The following is a 19,787-nucleotide window of genomic DNA, read 5'->3' as shown; positions in this document are numbered from 1 at the left end:
CATGCACTCACTAACTGTAAGTCGCTCTGGATAAGAGCGTCTGCTAAATGACTAAAATGTAAATGTACTTAAGTAGTTTTTTGGGGTATCTGCACTTTACTATTTATATATTTTTGCCTACTTTTACTTCACTACATTCCTGAAGAAAATGATGTAGTTTTTACGGCATACATTTCCCTGATACCCAAAAGTACTTGTTACATTTTGACAGGAAAATGGTCCAATTCATGCACTTATCAAGAGAACATCCCTGGTCATCCCTACTACCTCTGATCTGGCAGACTCACTAAACACAAATGCTTCCTTTGTAAATGATGTGTTGGAGTGTGCCCCTGGCTATCCGTAAATAAATACAAACCAAGAAAATTGTGCCGTCTAGTTTACTTAATATAAGGAATTTGAAATGATTTATACTTTTGATACTTACATTTTAGCAATTCAATTGACTTATGATACTTAAGTATATTTAAAACCAAATACTTTGACTCAAATAGTATTTTACTGGGTGACTTTCACTTGAGTCATTTTCTATTAAGGTATCAAGTAAGGTATCAGGGATGTAGCTCAGTTGGTAGAGCATGGCATTTGCAACGCCAGGGTTGTGGGTTCGATTCCAGTATAAAAAATAAAAATGTATGCACTCACTAACTGTAAGTCGCTCTGGATAAGAGCGTCTGCTAAATGACTAAAATGTAAATGTAATGACAATTGGGTACTTTTTCCACCACTGACCACATTCCTTCCCTGTCAGGGCTTCACTGTCCAGTGTCCCACTACAACCTGACAGTTTCGGGATAAGTCAAGTGTGATGACTGAAGTGCGTGAGGACCATCGTCTCTAACCCCTGCCTAGACTAGAGATCTCTTCTACCTCTCTTTTCACCATGCATGAGGTACTTTATTTCTGTCCTGCTAATGGTGAATCAGAGTAAGATTCAGTCAAATACACCTTGATCATCACATCTGCGGGTATGTTTTTTATTTTTTATTGTGCATAAGATACCATTACACTTTGGCACATCAAAAATAACACCAGCACCTTTGAGATTTCATAAGAACAGATTGCAATTCTTGGACAAATCAGGGCCTGTCAGTTGCTGACAATGTCCGGGAAAAATATTCATTTTCTCTTCAAAAACTCACTCAACCACAAGTGACAAAACAAATGACAGATCACATGCTTTCATGAGTCAACTCTGAAGTGGCGATGAGGAGCTGTACAATGAAGCTCAGTAGAAGCAAGTATAAGATGTGTCATCCATATCAAAAGTGCATTGTTGTCAGCTGAGCGCTCAGCTGAACTGCATGCTGTCAATGTGCATAGCTGGTGTTCAGACATTTGAAGTGTTGAGTGTTAGAAGCAGTTTCCAGAATCTAGAACAGGGACATGACCTACAACAACAAAGGGCTTTATGGTACAATAACCATTGAATATTAAATAAACTTAACATTTTGCCTCTAGTCAGTAAAACTAGATATTTTGTTACTTTTATTATTTAATTATTGCATTCCAAAGCATGGGATTTATTAAAGTTTGATAGAACCCTGGCCTGGGTTGATAATTGACATTTGATGAACATTGTGGTGCTTTTTATGACTGCCCATTATCCATTTAGAATCTAGGATGTGATGGGCAATTCAAGGTTTAACTCAAAAGTCTGAGGACATCAATTTAGGAATGCTTGCTTTCTACATCCACTGGATCAAAGGAACCAGTAGGACCACATGGTTATCATTTACATTAAATATATCCAACAATGTAGTTGTAATAAGGCATCAAAGACTTTGTACTTTAATTCGAGAGCTTTTCTCAACTATCCTCATTCAATATACAGTAAATTCCACATTTAAAGATGCAGTCCTGGATCTTACACAACAAATTTGTAAAATATGGCACGAATTGGATTTGTAACACATGAATTGCAAAATACATATCATACAAATTGCCAAATTCGTATCATATCACACAAAATGAAAGACATAGTACACAATTGGATGATATAGTACACAAAAAACAGGGACCAGTTTCAGCTCATGAGCGCCACTTTCAAAACTACTGTGAAATTACTTATGTAAACAAGGTATCTGTAAATGACTAAAAATCAAGGGGTCTGAATACTTTCCAAATGCACTGTACAGATTGAATAAAACATAGATCACTTACATTTACATTTTAGTCATTTAGCAGACACACTTGAATATGATTTGGAACCCAACAGTCTGATCTGATACAGAATGCTAGTGATGAATATTAGTAGTCGTCTTCCATCTTGGAACAACTCATCATTGAGCAGTGTAATTGAGTGGGGGCAGCAGGTACTTATGAAGGGAAAGTAATGCATAAGAGGTCCACTTCATACCCTTCGACAGCATTCACATGAAACGTTGACTAGGTTAGATCCTCCCATGATGGTTTACGCACTTTCTGCACTGAATTTCAATTCTGATATCAAACACCACAAGAGAGGTCCTACATTAGATTTGGTCCTAGGTGATACTGCCTCCTCCCCCAGTTGCAGCTCTCTATAGTCCAACCCATACCTCCCTGACCAGCGCAAAACAAAAGAAAGTTATTAAATCGCAATGACACTGTCCCTCGCCCTGGGTTCGAAATCGGACTGGAGGTCAAAGTTGAACTTTTGTTGAACCCATCTGCCCACACCCTTTGACTGGGTGACAGCATCACAGTCCTACATCTCATCCAGACCGTAGTCTTCCTCTGGGAAGTCCCCCACAGTCACCGTCAGGGGCCTGACAAACGCACCGTACTTGTTCTCACATTCAAAGTATCGCTTCTCCTTCACACTGTAAGGAAAGAGAGGAGACATCAAGTACATTTGTGCAGACCGGATGAGTTTCTCTGTCCTCTCCATAGGTCTAATACCAGAAAAACAAGTCAAGATGCAAGGTAGATCTTAACAGTGAACATTCTCAGACACCATGTGATGTCACAAAATTATGCCAGTTGCCCTCACCTGCCGTCATGTTTCCCAAGAGGCTCGTCATACTTCACTCCCACCCAATGACCTGGCTTGAAATCTACTGTACCTGCAAGACATAAAATAACAGTGTTTTCTGTTGGAATAAAGAGTGCCTTAAGTATTCATACCCCTTGACTTATTCCACATTTGTTGTCACATTATTCAGAATACAAAATGTATAAAAAAACAAAAAAAAAACATCTACACACAAGTTCAACCATCTACACACAATACCCCATACTGACAGTGAAAACTGGTTTTTAGAAATGTTCGCACATTTATTGAAAATGAAATACAGAAATATTTCAATTACATAAGTATACACAACCCTGAGTCAATACTTTGTAGAAGCACCTTTGGCAGTGATTACAGCTGTGAGTCTTTCTGGGTAAGTCTCTTAAGAGCTTTCCACAAATGGATTGTGCAACATTTGCCCATTCATCTTTTTTTTTTTAAATTCTTCAAGCGCTGTCAAATTGGTTGTTGATCATTGCTGGACAACCATTTTCAGGTCTTGCCATATATTTTCAAGTAGATTTAACTCAAAACTGTAACTCGGCCACTCAGGAACATTCACCGTCTTCTTGGTAAGCAACTCCAGTGTAGATTTGGCCTTGTGTTTTAGGTTAATGTCCTGCTGAAAGGTGAATTAAGCTCCCGGTGTCTGGTGGAAAGCAGACAACCAAATCTTCCTCTAGGATTTTGCCTGTGCTTAGCTCCATTCCGTTTCTTTTTTATCCGGAAAAACTCCCCAGTCCTTAACAATTACAAGCATACCCAAAACATCCTGCAGCCACCACTATGCTTGAAAATCTGGAGTGGATTTTCCCCAAACATCACACTTTGTATTCAGGACAACTTATGTGACTTGTTAAGCAACTTTTTACTCAAACTTATTTAGGCTTGCCATAACAAAGACATTTCAGCTTTTCAATTCCACTTTGACATTATAGGGTAGTGTGTGTAGGCCAGTGACAAAAAAAACTCCCCAATTTAATCCATTTTAAAATCAGGCTGTAACCAAAAATCTGAAACAGTCAAGAGGTGTGAATACTTTCTGAAAGTATTCAGACCCCTTAACCTTTTCCACATTGTTACGTTACAGCCTTATTCTAAAATGGATTCAATAAAACATTTCTCAATCTACACACAATTCCCCATAATAACAAAGCGAAAAGTTGTGAAAGTTTAGCAAATTTATAAAAAATGTTAAACAGAAAAACCTTATTTACATAAGTATTCAGACCCTTTGCTATGAGACTCGAAATTGAGCTCATGTGCATCCTGTTTCCATTGATCATCCTTGTGATGTTTCTACAGCTTGATTGGAGTCCACCTGTGGTCAATTCAATTGATTGGAAATGATTTGGAAAGACACACACTTGTCTATATAAGGTCCCACCGTTGACAGTGCATGTCAGAGCAAAAACCAAGCCATGAGGTCGAAGGAATTGTCCGTAGAGCTCCGAGACAGGATTGTGTTGAGGCAAAGATCTGGGGAAGGTTACCAAAAAATGTCTGCAGCATTGAAGGTCCCCAAGAACACAGTGGCCTCCATCATTCTTAAATGGAAGAAGTTTGGAACCAACAAGACCCTTCCTAGAGCTTGCCGCCCAGCCAAACTGAGCAATCGGGGGAAAAGGGCCTTGGTCAGGGAGGTGGCCAAGAACCTGATTGTCACTCTGAGAGAGCTCCAGAGTTCCTCAGTGGAGATGGGAGAACCTTCCAGAAGAACAACCATCTCTGCAGCACTCCACCAATCAGGCCTTTATGGTAGAGTGGCCAGATGGAAGCCACTCCTCAGCAAAAGGCACATGACAGCCTGCTTGGAGTTTGCCAAAAGGCACCTAAAGACTCAAGATCATGAGGAAACAAGATTCTCTGGTCTGATGAAACCAAGATTGAACTCGTTGGCCTGAATGCCAAGTGTCATGTCTGGAGGAAACCTGGCACCATCCCTACGGTGAAGCATGGTGGCGGCAGCATCATGCTGTGGGGATGTTTTTCAGCGGCAGGGACTGGCAGACCAGTCAGGATCGAGGGAAAGATGAACGGAGCAAAGTACAGAGAAATCCTTGATGAAGTCCTGAGCGCTCTGGAGCAGGTTCTCAGACTGGGGCTAAGGTTCACCTTCCAACAGGACAACGACCCTAAGCACACAGCCAAGACAACGCAGGTGTGGCTTCGGGACAAGTCTCTGATTGTCCTTGAGTGGCCCAGCCAGAGCCCGGACTTGAACCCGATCTAACATCTCTGGAGAGTTCTGAAAATAGCTGTGCAGCAACGCTCCCCATCCAACCTGACAGCGCTTGAGAGGATCTGCAGAGAATGGGAGAAACTCCCCAAATACAGGTGTCAAGCTTGTAGCGTCATACCCAAGAAGACTTGAGGCTGTAATCGCTGCCAAAGGTGCTTCAACAAAGTACTTAGTAAAGGGTCTGAATACCTATGTAAATGTGATATTTCCGTTTTTTATTTGTAATACATTTGCAAAAATTAGATGAGGAAATAAAACAATTTAATCAATTTTAGAATAAGGCTGTAACTGAACAAAATGTGGAAAAAGTCAAGGGGTCTGAATACTTTCCGAATGCACTGTATATAGCATTGGCTTGGTCTTTTAGACAAAAAATAATTCATAAAAAGGTAGTTAAACCTGGAATCTGTGGCTGAGAGAGGACAAAACAAAACTCCTTTCAAATTACTTAATGGGAGTGAAATCAGTTATTAACTTTGCTGTCAACCACCCAAAATGGTAATCCACTACTGCTTGACTGTCCCTTGGACAGAGGAGATATGATATATATATATATATATATACACACATATACACTGCTCAAAAAAATAAAGGGAACACTAAAATAACACATCCTAGATCTGAATGAATGAAATAATCTTAATAAATACTTTTTTCTTTACATAGTTGAATGTGCTGACAACAAAATCACACAAAAATTATCAATGGAAATCAAATGTATCAACCCACGGAGGTCTGGATTTGGAGTCACCCTCAAAATTAAAGTGGAAAACCACACCACAGGCTGATCCAACTTTGATGTAATGTCCTTAAAACAAGTCAAAATGAGGCTCAGTAGTGTGTGTGGCCTCCACATGCCTGTATGACCTCCCTACAACACCTGGGCATGCTCCTGATGAGGTGGCGGATGGTCTCCTGAGGGATCTCCTCCCAGACCTGGACTAAAGCATCCGCCAACTCCTGGACAGTCTGTGGTGCAACGTGGCGTTGGTGGATGGAGCGAGACATGATGTCCCAGATGTGCTCGATTGGATTCAGGTCTGGGGAACGGGCGGGCCAGTCCATAGCATCAATGCCTTCCTCTTGCAGGAACTGCTGACACACTCCAGCCACATGAGGTCTAGCATTGTCTTGCATTAGGAGGAACCCAGGGCCAACCGCACCAGCATATGGTCTCACAAGGGGTCTGAGGATCTCATCTCGGTACCTAATGGCAGTCAGGCTACCTCTGGCGAGCACATGGAGGGCTGTGCAGCCCCCCAAAGAAATGCCACCCCACACCATGACTGACCCACCGCCAAACCGGTCATGCTGGAGGATGTTGCAGGCAGCAGAACGTTCTCCACGGCATCTCCAGACTCTGTCACATGTGCTCAGTGTGAACCTGCTTTCATCTGTGAAGAGCACAGGGCGCCAGTGGCGAATTTGCCAATCTTGGTGTTCTCTGGCAAATGCCAAACCTCCTGCACAGTGTTGGGCTGTAAGCACAACCCCCACCTGTGGACATTGGGCCCTCATACCACCCTCATGGAGTCTGTTTCTGACTGTTTGAGCAGACACATGCACATTTGTGGCCTGCTGGAGGTCATTTTGCAGGGCTCTGGCAGTGCTCCTCCTTGCATAAAGGTGGAGGTAGCAGTCCTGCTGCTGGGTTGTTGCCCTCCTACGGCCTCCTCCACGTCTCCTGATGTACTGGCCTGTCTCCTGGTAACGCCTCCATGCTCTGGACACTACGCTGACAGACACAGCAAACCTTCTTGCCACAGCTCGCATTGATGTGCCATCCTGGATGAGCTGCACTACCTGAGCCACTTGTGTGGGTTGTAGATGCCGTCTCATGCTACCACTAGAGTGAAAGCACTGCCAGCATTCAAAAGTGACCAAAACATCAGCCAGGAAGCATAGGAACTGAGAAGTGGTCTGTGGTCACCACCTGCAAAACCAGTCCTTTATTAGGGGTGTCTTACTAATTGCCTATAATTTCCACCTGTTGTCTATTCCATTTGCACAACAGCATGTGAAATTTATTGTCAATCAGTGTTGCTTCCTAAGTGGACAGTTTGATTTCACAGAAGTGTGATTGACTTGGAGTTACATTGTGTTGTTTAAGTGTTCCCTTTATTTTTTTGAGCAGTATAATTAATTAATTAATATATATATACACATACAGTGAGGGAAAGAATTATTTGATCCCCTGCTGATTTTGTACGTTTGCCCACTGACAAAGAAATTATCAGTCTATAATTTGAATGGTAGATTTATTTGAACAGTGAGAGACAGAATAACAACAAAAAAATCCAGAAAAACGGGACAAGATTGTAGACCTACACAGGGCTGGAAAGGGCTACAAGACCATCGCCAAGCAGCTTGGTGAGAAGGTGACAACAGTTGGTGCGAATATTCGCAAATGGAAGAAACACAAAATAACTGTCAATCTCCCTCGGCCTGGGGCTCCATGCAAGATCTCACCTCGTGGAGTTGCAATGATCATGAAAACGGTGAACTACAGCCCAGAACTACACGCAAGGATCTTGTCAATGATCTCAAAGCAGCTGGGACCATAGTCACCAAGAAAACAATTGGTAACACACTACGCCGTGAAGGACTGAAATCTTGCAGCGCCTGCAAGGTCCCCCTGCTCAAGAAAGCACATATACAGGGACATCTGAAGTTTGCCAATGAACATCTGAATGATTCAGAGGAGAACTGGGTGAAAGTGTTGTGGTCAGATGAGACCAAAATTGAGCTCTTTGGCATCAACTCAACTCGCCGTGTTTGGAGGAGGAGGAATTCTGCCTATGACCTCAATAACACCATCCCCACCGTCAAACATAAAGGTGGAAACATTAAGCTTTGGGGGTGTTTTTCTGCTAAGGGGACAGGACAACTTCACCGCATCAAAGGGACGATGGACGGGGCCATGTACCATCAAATCTTGGGTGAGAACCTCCTTCCCTCAGCCAGGGCATTGAAAATGGGTCGTGGATGGGTATTCCAGCATGACAATGACCCAAAACACACAGCCAAGGCAACAAAGGAGTGGCTCAAGAAGAAGCACATTAAGGTCCTGGAGTGGCCTAGCCAGTCTCCGGACCTTAATCGCATAGAAAATCTGTGGAGGGAGCTGAAGGTTCGAGTTGCCAAACGTCAGCCTTGAAACCTTAATGACTTGGAGAAGATCTGCAAAGAGGAGTGGAACAAAATCCCTCCTGAGATGTGTGAAAACCTGGTGGCCAACTAAAAGAAACGTCTGACCTCTGTGATTGCCAACAAGGGTTTTGCCACCAAGTACTAAGTCATGTTTACAGAGGGGTCAAATACTTATTTCCCTCATTAAAATGCAAATCAATTTATAACATTTTTGACATGCATTATTCTGGATTTTTTTGTTGTTACTCTGTCTCTCACTGTTCAAATAAACCTTCCATTAAAATTATAGACTGATCATGTCTTTGTCAGTGGGCAAATGTACAAAATCAGCAGGGGATCAAATACTTTTTTCCCCTCACTGTATATATTTATTTGTAAGAGTGAACATAAAATGGTTTAGTGAGCAATTATCAATGCGTGGGAAAACTATTGTGTTGACCTAAACAAAAAATTACGGTTGCCCTGTTCAAATGACAATCCTCACTAGCACAGGCCTAAATCTAGCCACGAATCCGAGAGGGGAAGACTCCTTTCTACATTTTAGTCATTTAGCAGACGCTCTTATCCAGAGCGACTTACAGTTAGTGAGTGCATACATTTTCATACTGGCCCCCCGTGGGAAACGACCCTGGCGTTGCAAGCGCCATGCTCTACCAACTGAGCTATACGGGGGGCTCTCTCATGTAGGCTCACTTTTTGTGAACAGTCCAATCACAACTCAGACTGTTGAATAAACTTAATTTGAACGTACTTTACGTGTTGTCTGCTGATTTTGTCCTTATGTAGGTGGTCATGAGACAAAATATCCACAGGGATGTGTTATTAGCCCGACTTTCAGTGCGCTGGTCTGAAGATGGTTGGTATTTCCGGTTTTTATTTTCAATACTGATGCAATTCGCACGTGACAAACACTTGCACAATATGGCAGAGCCTAACCGAACCACAGCTGATTGCGAGGAAACATGCTTCGGTCGACTACATTCGGCCATTGTTGACATATTGTACATCACGTGCGTTGCGTGAAGAGAATGAAAATATAAGTGACAGAACCTACCGGCGTATTTTTAGGGCGACTTCAGTCAGACTGATAAGCCATTGAGTAACCATGGTAACAGTCTGATGTTTAGACAAGCCTAAATCCTTTTGTGGAAAATAAGCATAAGCTTCAACCTCACTCACCAACATACATAACGGTGCCAATCTTGGTGGGTAGCCCAACAACCTGCACTTGGCAGCGGTTGCCAACGTCGATGGCGGAAGCAGCAGCCTCCTCCTCGGCCTCGCGAGCTGCAAGCTCCGCCTCCTTTTTAGCCGTCTCTTCTTCATTGAAGCGACCAACACGTTGCTTCTTCATGAATGACCTTACAGAGTCTGAGGAAGAAGATGGACAATTCACTATGAAATTCCTGTATTACAATGGTAATAGTTTGTCAATCAATCATTAAGTAATGTGCTAAGGAAAAGTTTTGCCATGGAACCTCAAACTGAAAGGTAACAGGATGAGAGCAGTTGTGCTAAGTATCACTAACACTGTTGTGGCACAAAAAGTGGTAAGTGGCTTTCAACAAGTCTTTTCTTCACTGCTTCTGATTCAATTTCAAATTCCTCAAATACAGAAGTGAAGGAATGTAGGCATACGCTTTAGCTGTGAATGATGGACGATAGTGCAAGCTCACAATCCTGACCTAGTGAGATATACATGGAGGGGGCTCAATCAAGCTAGTTCTCTTGACTACTTTATGTCATTCTCTCTGGCACCAAAAGTTCAAAAAGTGTTGATGGGGTCAAAATGCGGTCGGACCATCAAATATTTGGCAAATAAACTCAGTTAAAAAAGAAACATCCCTTTTTCAGGACCCTGTCTTCCAAAGATAATTCGTAAAAATCCAAATTACTTCACAGATATTCATTGTAAAGGGTTTAAACACTGTTTCCCATGCTTGTTCAATGAACCATAAACAATTAATGAACATGCACCTGTGGAATAGTCGTTAAGACACTAAAAGCTTACAGATGGTAGGCAATTAAGGTCACAGTTATGAAAACTTAGGACACTGAAGAGGCCTTTCTACTGACTATGAAAAACACCAAAAGAAAGATGCCCAGGGTCCCTGCTCATCTGTGTGAACGTGCCTTAGGCTTGCTGCAAGGAGGCATGAGGACTGCAGATGTGGCCAGGGCAATAAATTGCAATGTCCGTACTGTGAGGCGCCTAAGACAGCGCTACAGGGAGACAGGATGGACAGCTGACCGTCCTCGCAGTACATCACACCTGCGGGACAGGTACAGGATGGCAACAACAACTGCCCAAGTTACACCAGGAACGCACAATCCCGCCATCAGTGCTCAGACTGTCCGCAATAGGCTGAGAGAGGTGGAACTGAGGGCTTGTAGGCCTGTTGTAAGGCAGACATCACCGGCAACAACATCGCCTATGGGCACAAACCCACCGTCGCTGGACCAGACAGGACTGGCAAAAAGTGCTCTTCATTGACGAGTCGCGGTTTTGTCTCAACAGGGGTGATGGTCGGATTCGCGTTTATCGTCGAAGGAATGAGCGTTACACCGAGGCCTGTACTCTGGAGCGGGATCGATTTGGAGGTGGAGGGTCCGTCATGGTCTGGGGCGGTGTGTCACAGCATCATCGGACTGAGCTTGTTGTCATTGCAGGCAATCTCAACGCTGTGCGTTACAGGGAAGACATCCTCCTCCCTCATGTCGTACCCTTCCTGCAGGCTTATCCTGACATGACCCTCCAGCATGACAATGCCACCAGCCATTCTGCTCGTTCTGTGCGTGATTTCCTGCAAGACAGAAATTTCAGTGTTCTGCCACGGCCAGCGAAGAGCCCGGATCTCAATCACATTGAGCACGCCTGGGACCTGTTGGATCGGAGGATGAGGGCTAGGGCCATTCCCCCCCAGAAATGTCCGGGAACTTGCAGGTGCCTTGGTGGAAGAGTGTGGTAACATCTCACAGCAAGAACTGGCTAATCTGGTGCAGTCCATGAGGAGATGATGCACTGCAGTACTTAATGCAGCTGGTGGCCACACCAGATACATACTTACTTTTGATTTTGACCCCCCCTTTGTTCAGGGACACATTATTAAATTTCTGTTAGTCACATGTCTGTGGAACTTGTTCAGTTTATGTCTCAGTTGTTGAATCTTATGTTCATACAAATATTTACACATGTTAAGTTTGCTGAAAATAAACGCAGTTGACAGTGAAAGGACGTTTATATTACTCTTACAGAATTTCCACATGGTCGAGGATATTGGAAATGTAATCACCGCCTATTGGATGATAACTTGTTTTTAACTAGGACAGAATAATTTATAACCAACTTTTTCCGACATAAATGTCCAGCAGATCCCCTTATTGAATGGGACACTTTTAAAATGTGCCTTTAGAGGCCATGCAATTCAGTACTCATCTCTAAGACAAAAGCAATTTAGGTCAAAATAATCCATATTAACAAATGCAATGGAGGGACTAACAGTACAGATAGCGATAAAAAACTGTACCATAGAGGCACAGAATAAGTTAGAGGAAAAACAAAAAATAAATGGAGGAACTTATTCAAGAAAGATCAAGTGTAACATATTATAAAAATTAAGCAAACTGGATGGAATATGGTGGAAAATGCACCAAATTCAAAAATAATTTACTGAAACAAATTACAGATTAACTCATGATTCACCAAACAATATTTTGAAAGAGGAAGTTAAGTACTTTAAGCATATGGTTTTCGTTTCAGTCTCCATCTCCACTAACCAAAGCTAATTGTATGGATTTTCTTTCTATGAATAATGGAAAATTAACAGCTGTACAGAAAGACTAATGTGAAGGCCAAATTACAGAGGAAGAACTTCTTGATGCAATTAAAGCCTTTAAGTCCGGGAAAACTCCAGGGCTGGATGGCATACCAAACCTTTTTGATATACTCAGAGGATCATTATTAGCATGTTTAAACCACTCAACAAGAAGGTCTGATTTCATTATTACTGAAACAGGATCCAAGAGGTAAATATAAAGATCCAGTCACATCAAAGAAATTGGCCTCTTACCCTCAGTGTTGTGATGCAAAAATTATAGAAAAAAGCATAGAATTTTAAATGGTATTGTCGGATATTATTCAAACTAATCAGACACGATTTTTACATGGACGATACATTGGAGATAATATAAGACAAGTACTGGAAACAATAGAACACTATGAAAAATCAGGGAAACAAGGCCTGGTATTCATTGCAGACTTTGAAAAGGTTTTTGATAAAGTATGACTGGAGTTTATATATAAATGCATGGAATATTTCAATTTTGGAGAATCTCTTATAAAAAATGGGTTAAAATTATGTATAGTAACCCTAGGTGTAAAATAGTAAATAATGGCTACTTCTCAGAAAGTTTTAAACTGTCAAGAGGAGTTAAACAAGGTAGTCCACTATATATGTTAAAAAGCGGGGAATCCCAGCTTTCCATTCCTACTTTATTTATGTCTAAACTCCTAAATATGCGCGACCTGTGCCATTTTAAACCCGGGGCTTTTAGCAGAAGCATGGTTAAGCACATTACCCCTCAGCAATTTGCAGTGAGTGCATAGGGGAGATTGGGGCTAAATGTAACACCGGTCAATTGTAGGGTGACTTGGGGTACAACGCCTCTACCTCAAAATAATTTCTTTGGAATGACTTTAAAAAATTGTGATGAGACAGATCATCTTAATGTTGAGCAAGAGTAGTGGAACCCAGGGAATGTTTTGGGGGGGAAATTGTGACATGAAGTGGTGTTTGTGATTAGTACAGGCAGGGGGCATTTTACCCCGGGTGGCGAGTTACCCTAACAGGTAGGCCTGCTTTATATTCAGTGTTTATGCAAGTTTTTTGGGACATCAAATTCATCAATATGATAACTAGTTAAAAGATCACATTTGAGATCTGGCTAACGATTAGCCCAATAGGGTAAATGCAGATAGGCAACCGCATGCTTCAGCCTATTTATTTGTACTTCGCTGCATCAGTTGGTCTAAAGGTGATAATGTTTATTGCTAATAGCATACCTGATAATGTGGACCATGCATAGGCTATTTACTGTATTTACTGTTATTGGGCTAATTTCTGGAGGCGAAAATTATATTTTAGATGGTGTCAGCATACTTATTTTAATTCATTTTGGAGTAGAGGGACCCCTCACTTCGCAACCTTTTCCCCCCACTGTCACAAATGAAACACTGCTGTGAATGATGGACGATAGTGCAAGCTCACAGTACCTGTCCTCTTCTCATAGACCTCATCTGGAATCTCAAATTTCTCCACTTTAGACAGATCACTGAACTCTCCGCTCTGGGCTCCACTGCGGTCGATCACCTAAGCACACAGAATTCACTATCACCCTGACTCAGCATATTGAATAAAAAATAACAGAATGGCTCAGTCATTGTACCGGTGCCAGTCTGTTTCTGCTTTTCGCCAACTGGTCGTTGTTTAGCCCAGTAAGACAAGTATGGCAAGGCAACAATATAACCTTGTTGAATGCAGAAAGAGACTGGCACTCAAGCTAGCAAAGTCATGCTGTGGTCAGCAATCTTGTGAGCTTTGAAATTGCTTGTAGGTTAAGAGACCCCCATCAACAGATCTAACAGTAGGTCCCATCTTACACATTACTAATGTGAATAAAGGTAAACAGGGGACATACCATGTGGGTGTCATGTGAGCAGTGTTTCTGAGCACAGAAGTACATACGTGAATTTTGCAGTCATCATCCACAGGGTAGGAACCTAGCAGGGCCTCGTTGTCGTCCAGTTTCTGCATGAACTTGTCAGTGGTACTGAAAAGCTGCAGTTCCATGCTGGAGGCCGGGGTACCCACAACCATCTCCAATTTACCCTGGAGGGGGGGGAAATGGACCATGAGAAACTGCATCACATGGCCACAGGCTGTGCTGCACCTGCGGTCGAAGTGTCTGCAGACAGAGGGGCAATTGCTACATTATTACGTTTTAGAGGCACGAAGAGCAAATTACCAACATAAATTACCTTGAATTCGGCGATGGTGATTCCCCTGTTGTATCGTTTATTCACCTCGAACGAACTGATGGTACTGGTCAGCCGCACCGACACAGTCGGATTGGTGATCACTGTCACGCCACCGTCCATTTTCAAGCTTTTGTTTCGCCGGTATTTAACTTATTTAGGTAACAACGACCACTGCATAAAATTCAAATAATAGTTAGTCAGCTAGCTAACATTCTTACCTAATGAAATAGTACACAACAGTTGCAAATGGCTTTCAACATGGCTAGCTAGTTAGATATAACGTTTAGACAAAGAAAACTAACGTTAGCTAGCTAACGTTACAGTAGCTAGCTAGCACGCACTCAGCAAGCTTCAGAAAGTTAGCTAGCTAACGTGTCCTTCCAGCTTGGTCGCTCACAAATAGTTACCTGTCCTTCTGCGCTTTTCTTGACGATCTCTATAAATAAGTAGCAACTATCAAATCACTGGGTGTTTTTAGACGAAAACAATCCAGGTACCATGTGCTGTAACCTCAGTGAATGGGTGACTGGCGGATGTGTTGTTCACCTCAAAGACACAACCCACAGATCCTGCAACGCCCAGTTCTGGAACCTTCTACCCTCCCACAACCGCAGGGAACCAGTCGTGTCATTAAAATGTCGGGTGGGTATTTACGTTGACCAATGGGTAGCACATTTCTAATATGTCGTAACAGAAAGAAAGCCTTTGGGATGCCTACGTAGGCACGTCAATCATGTTGATAGAAGTGGCCTTTCATGATGTAAGTAACCAATCATCAATGTGGGAATCAATGCGGGGTTTTGGGTGAAAGTGCCACGCCCAAATTATGGAAGTATCATTTGTATTCACGTAGTAGCGCTATAAACCATGGTATAACGACCAAATTGTTAGTTTTGTAACAAAGTCATGCAATGTTAGCTACATTGTTACAAACAATGTTGAATTGCAATAAAAGCAAATTTTTTATCAGTGCATTGAATAATTTTGAAGTTAGTCTGTTGATTGAATTCATGTTGTCAAGTGCAGAATAAGATAATAATTTAATTCCTTGCGAAGGTGCTCACTGCTTTATGACATATTAATCACAGTGAAAAAGAGACACATGGTTAACTTTGAAAAGTTATTACCAGGCCCTGTCTTTGACATATAATGGTTGTCTACTCCAATATCTACTCATTGATTTATGAGATGGAAATAAACAGATCAGACAGGAACATAAAATAACATCTGTGCATCAAAGTAGAATTTAGGCCTGAGAGTGGGAGTTTGAGAGCTTGTATGGTCAGAAAATACAAGATCAAAGAAAGGAGTATGGGGTGCAGCCAGAAGCCAGACCACCACCCCACTACCCCCACCCCTAGAGGAAAAGTTTACATTCCTGTTTCAAGTTGAGATGGTGGTGTTTGGCCTTGCCTCATCACACTCTGTCTGTCTGCACATCCAGGTGTACATGCTGCTGTTCACAGTAGACCACAGCTCTCTCTCATTCATAAAGTAAAACTCTCTCTGTCACACACTCACACATACCATCTCTCTCACTTGGTCATACTCTTCATTCTCCAGGGAACTCATAATAACACACCCAATCATCTGCATTTGTTTATTCTAACAGACACGCAAAATAAAGTCACAAATTCGCACATTGTCTGTCATTCTTATATTTACACAAACCAATCAAACCAGCTCTTGTATCAACCCCACGCTTTTCAATTAACATAAGGGGAAAATTCTGCACATTTTAATTATAAAACAACATTCAAATCATGGCACTGTGTGTGTGTGTGTGTGTGTTGCACTGAGAGCATTTGGATAGAGAAACCACACCAGGTGCTCATTCAGATGCCAGCTGAGGAACTGGAGAGACAACAATCAACCATCTAAAGTCTAAACAGACAGCAGAGAAAGAACACACATTACACAGACAGAGGCAGTGCAGGGGTTAGTTCACCAGTACGCCTATCGCACAGATGGCAAGAGCTGATCCTGCTCAATTCAACTGTTCATGTGAAATCAACAGTCTTTGAGATCAGTAAACAAATGGACAAATCAAATCAAATTTTATTTGTCACATACACGTGTTTAGCTGATGTTATTGCGGGTGTAGCGAAATGCTTGTGCTTCTAGCTCCTACAGTGCAGTAATATCTAATAAGTAATATCTAACAATTTCACAAATATACCCAATACACACAAATCTAAGTAAGGAATGGAATTTACGAATATATATAGTCGTGGTCAAAAGTTTTGAGAATGACACAAGTATTGGTCTTCACAAAGTTCGCTGCTTCAGTGTTGCGAGATATTTTTGTCAGATGTTACTATGGTATACTGAAGTATAATTACAAGCATTCCATAAGTGTCAAAGGCTTTTATTGACAATTACATTAAGTTTATACAAAGAGTCAATATTTGCAGTGTTGACCCTTCTTTTTCAAGATCTCTGCAATCCGCCCTGGCATGCTGTCAATTAACTTCTGGGCCACATTCTGACTGATGGCAGCCCATTCTTGCATAATCAATGCTTGGAGTTTGTCAGAATTTGTGGGGTTTTGTTTGTACACCCGCCTCTTGAGGATCGACCACAAGTTCTCAATGGGATTAAGGTCTGGGGAGTTTCCTGGCCATGGACCCAAAATGTTGATTTTTTGTTCCCCGAGCCACTTAGTTATCACTTTTGCCTTGTGGCAATGTGCTCCACCATGCTGGAAAAGGCATTGTTCGTCACCAAACTGTTCTTGGATGGTTGGGAGAAGTTGCTCTCGGAGGATGTGTTGGTACTATTCTTTATTCATGGCTGTGTTCTTAGGCAACCCCACTGTCACGATCGTCGACAGATGAAGCGGACCAAGGCACAGCGTGATAAGCGTACATTCTTTATTAAGTACACACACGAACCAAAACAACAAACGAAACGATACGTGAAGTCCTAGGTTATACACAAAACCTTAGGGAACAAGATCCCACAAAACTAAAATGCCAAAAGGCTGCCTAAGTATGGTCCCCAATCAGAGACAACGAGCTACAGCTGTCTCTGATTGGGAACCACCCTGGCCAACATAGAAATAAACGATCTAGAACACAACCCATAGAAAACTAAACATAACAAGTCCACACCCTGGCTCAACATTTAAGAGTCCCCAGAGCCAGGGCGTGACACCCACACATGAATGGTCTCAGGATGCTTTACTGGTGGCATGACACAGGACTGATGGTAGCGCTCACCTTGTCTTCTCCGGACAGGGTGTTTTCCGGATGCCCCAAACAATCGGAAAGGGGATTCATCAGAGAAAATGACTTTACCCCAGTCCTCAGCAGTCCAATCCCTGTACCTTTTGCAGAATATCAGTCTGTCCCTGATGTTTTTCCTGGAGAGAAGTGGCTTCTTTGCTGTCCTTCTTGACACCAGGCCATCCTCCAAAAGTCTTCGCCTCACTGTGCGTGCAGATGCACTCACACCTGCCTGCTGCCTTTCCTGAGCAAGCTCTGCACTGGTGGTGCCCCGATCCCGCAGCTGAATCAACATTAGGAGACGGTCCTGGCGCTTGCTGGACTTTCTTGGGCACCCTGACGCCTTCTTCACAACAATTGAACCTCTCTCCTTGAAGTTCGTAATTAACCGATAAATGGTTGATTTAGGTGCAATCTTACTAGCAGCAATATCCTTGCCTGTGAAGCCCTTTTTGTGCAAAGCAATGATGACGGCACGTGTTTCCTTGCAGGTAACCATGGTTAACAGAGGAAGAACAATGATTTAAAGCACCACCCTCCTTTTAAAGCTTCCAGTCTGTTATTCTAACTCAATCAGCATGATAGAGTGATCTCCAGCCTTGTCCTCGTCAACACTCTCACCTGTTTTAACGAGAGAATCACTGACATGACGGCAGCTGGTCCTTTTGTGGCAGGGCTGAAATGCAGTGGAAATGTTTTTTGGGGATTAAGTTCATTTTCATGGCAAAGAGGGACTTTGCAATTAATTGCAATTCATCTGATCACTCTTCATGACATTCTGGAGTATATGCAAATTGCCATAATCAAAACTGAGGCAGCAGACATTGTGAAAATTAGTATTTGTGTCATTCTCAAAACTTTTGACCACGACTGTACATATATGGACAAGCAATGACAGAGCGGCATGGACTAAGATACAGTAGAATATTATAGAATAAAGTATATTCATATGAGATGAGTAATGCAAGATATATAAACATTATTAAAGTGACTAGTGTTCCATTTCTTAAAGTGGCCAGTGATTTCAATAGGCAGCAGCAGCCTCTAATGTGCTAGTGATGGCTATTTAACAGTCTAATGGCCTTGAGATAGAAGCTGTTTTTCATTCTCTCGGTCCCAGCTTTGATGCACCTGTACTGACCTTGCCTTCTGGATGATAGCGGGGTGAACAGGCAGTGGCTCGGGTGGATGATGTCCTTGATGATCTTTTTAGCCTTCCTGTGACATCGGGTGCTGTAGGTGTCCTGGAGGGCGGGTAGTTTGCCCCCGGTAATGCATTGCCCCGGTAATGTGACGTTATAATGTACATCATCTCATCTGGAATAGTTCCAAACCACATAGCCTGGCCCTAGCATATCCTGATCCTCATTAGACAGGCTGAAAAGTGTATACAGATATTTTTTTTTTTAAGGCAGTAGGCATATTTAGTACAATCTGATTATAACATCAAATTGTCAACAAAATAATGTGGTTATTCAATCTGGAATTAAACAATAACCTTTATCTACCAATAGCCTAATAAAAGGTATTGAACAGGCCTCGCTATAATGAATCTTTGAATGGGAGATTGACGAGGTTAGGGGAGTGCGTGACACGTGTAGCTGTGGCTATCCAAAACGGAGATGTATGGATAAACCACTTCTCCAATCTTTTTGGTCATATAACAAAGAACAAACAGCAAAAACATTTACATGATCAAATAACAATCTTAGAATCAACTATTAAAGACTACCAGAACCCACTGGATTCTCCAATTACATTGAATGAACTACAGGACAAAATACAAACCCTCCAACCCAAAAAGGCCTGTGGGGTTGATGGTATCCTAAATGAAATGACAAAATATACAGACCACAAATTCCAATTGGCTATACTTAAACTCTTTAACATCATCCTCAGCTCTGGCATATTTCCCAAGATTTGGAACCAAGGACTTATCACCCCAATCTACAAAAGTGGAGATACATTTGACCCCAATAACTACCGTGGAATATGTGTCAACAGCAACCTTGGGGAAATCCTCTGCATTATCATTAACAGCAGACTCGTACATTTCCTCAGCGAAAACAATGTACTGAGCAAATGTCAAATTGGCTTTTTACCAAATTACCATACGACTGACCACGTATTCACCCT

General features: G+C 42.2%; 1 protein-coding gene across 2 annotated transcripts; it reads right to left on the bottom strand.

Annotated features, from left to right (window-relative positions):
• Positions 1-969: 969 nt before the first annotated feature.
• tbcb (tubulin folding cofactor B) lies at positions 970-14,986 on the bottom strand. Of its 2 annotated transcripts, XM_084148193.1 has the most exons (7): positions 14,832-14,986; positions 14,425-14,595; positions 14,132-14,275; positions 13,660-13,756; positions 9,567-9,758; positions 2,975-3,047; positions 970-2,804 (listed from the first exon to the last, which is right to left on the bottom strand). In XM_084148193.1, the coding sequence occupies exons 2-7, from the start codon at positions 14,542-14,544 to the stop codon at positions 2,690-2,692; spliced, it is 741 nt and encodes a 246-aa protein (XP_084004319.1). In that variant the 5' UTR covers positions 14,545-14,595; positions 14,832-14,986; the 3' UTR covers positions 970-2,689. The 2 variants fall into 2 exon arrangements, with proteins under 2 accessions (XP_084004319.1, XP_084004320.1); XM_084148194.1 differs by lacking the exon at positions 9,567-9,758 and having other exon boundaries at positions 14,832-14,959.
• Between the last annotated feature and the right edge of the window lie 4,801 nt (positions 14,987-19,787).

Source organism: Coregonus lavaretus (genome assembly GCF_964263955.1).
Source record: "Coregonus lavaretus genome assembly, chromosome: 30".
Lineage (NCBI taxonomy): Eukaryota > Metazoa > Chordata > Actinopteri > Salmoniformes > Salmonidae > Coregonus > Coregonus lavaretus.
The sequence above is the reverse complement of the archived record's forward strand: the minus strand, read 5'-3'. Positions and strand labels throughout refer to the sequence as shown.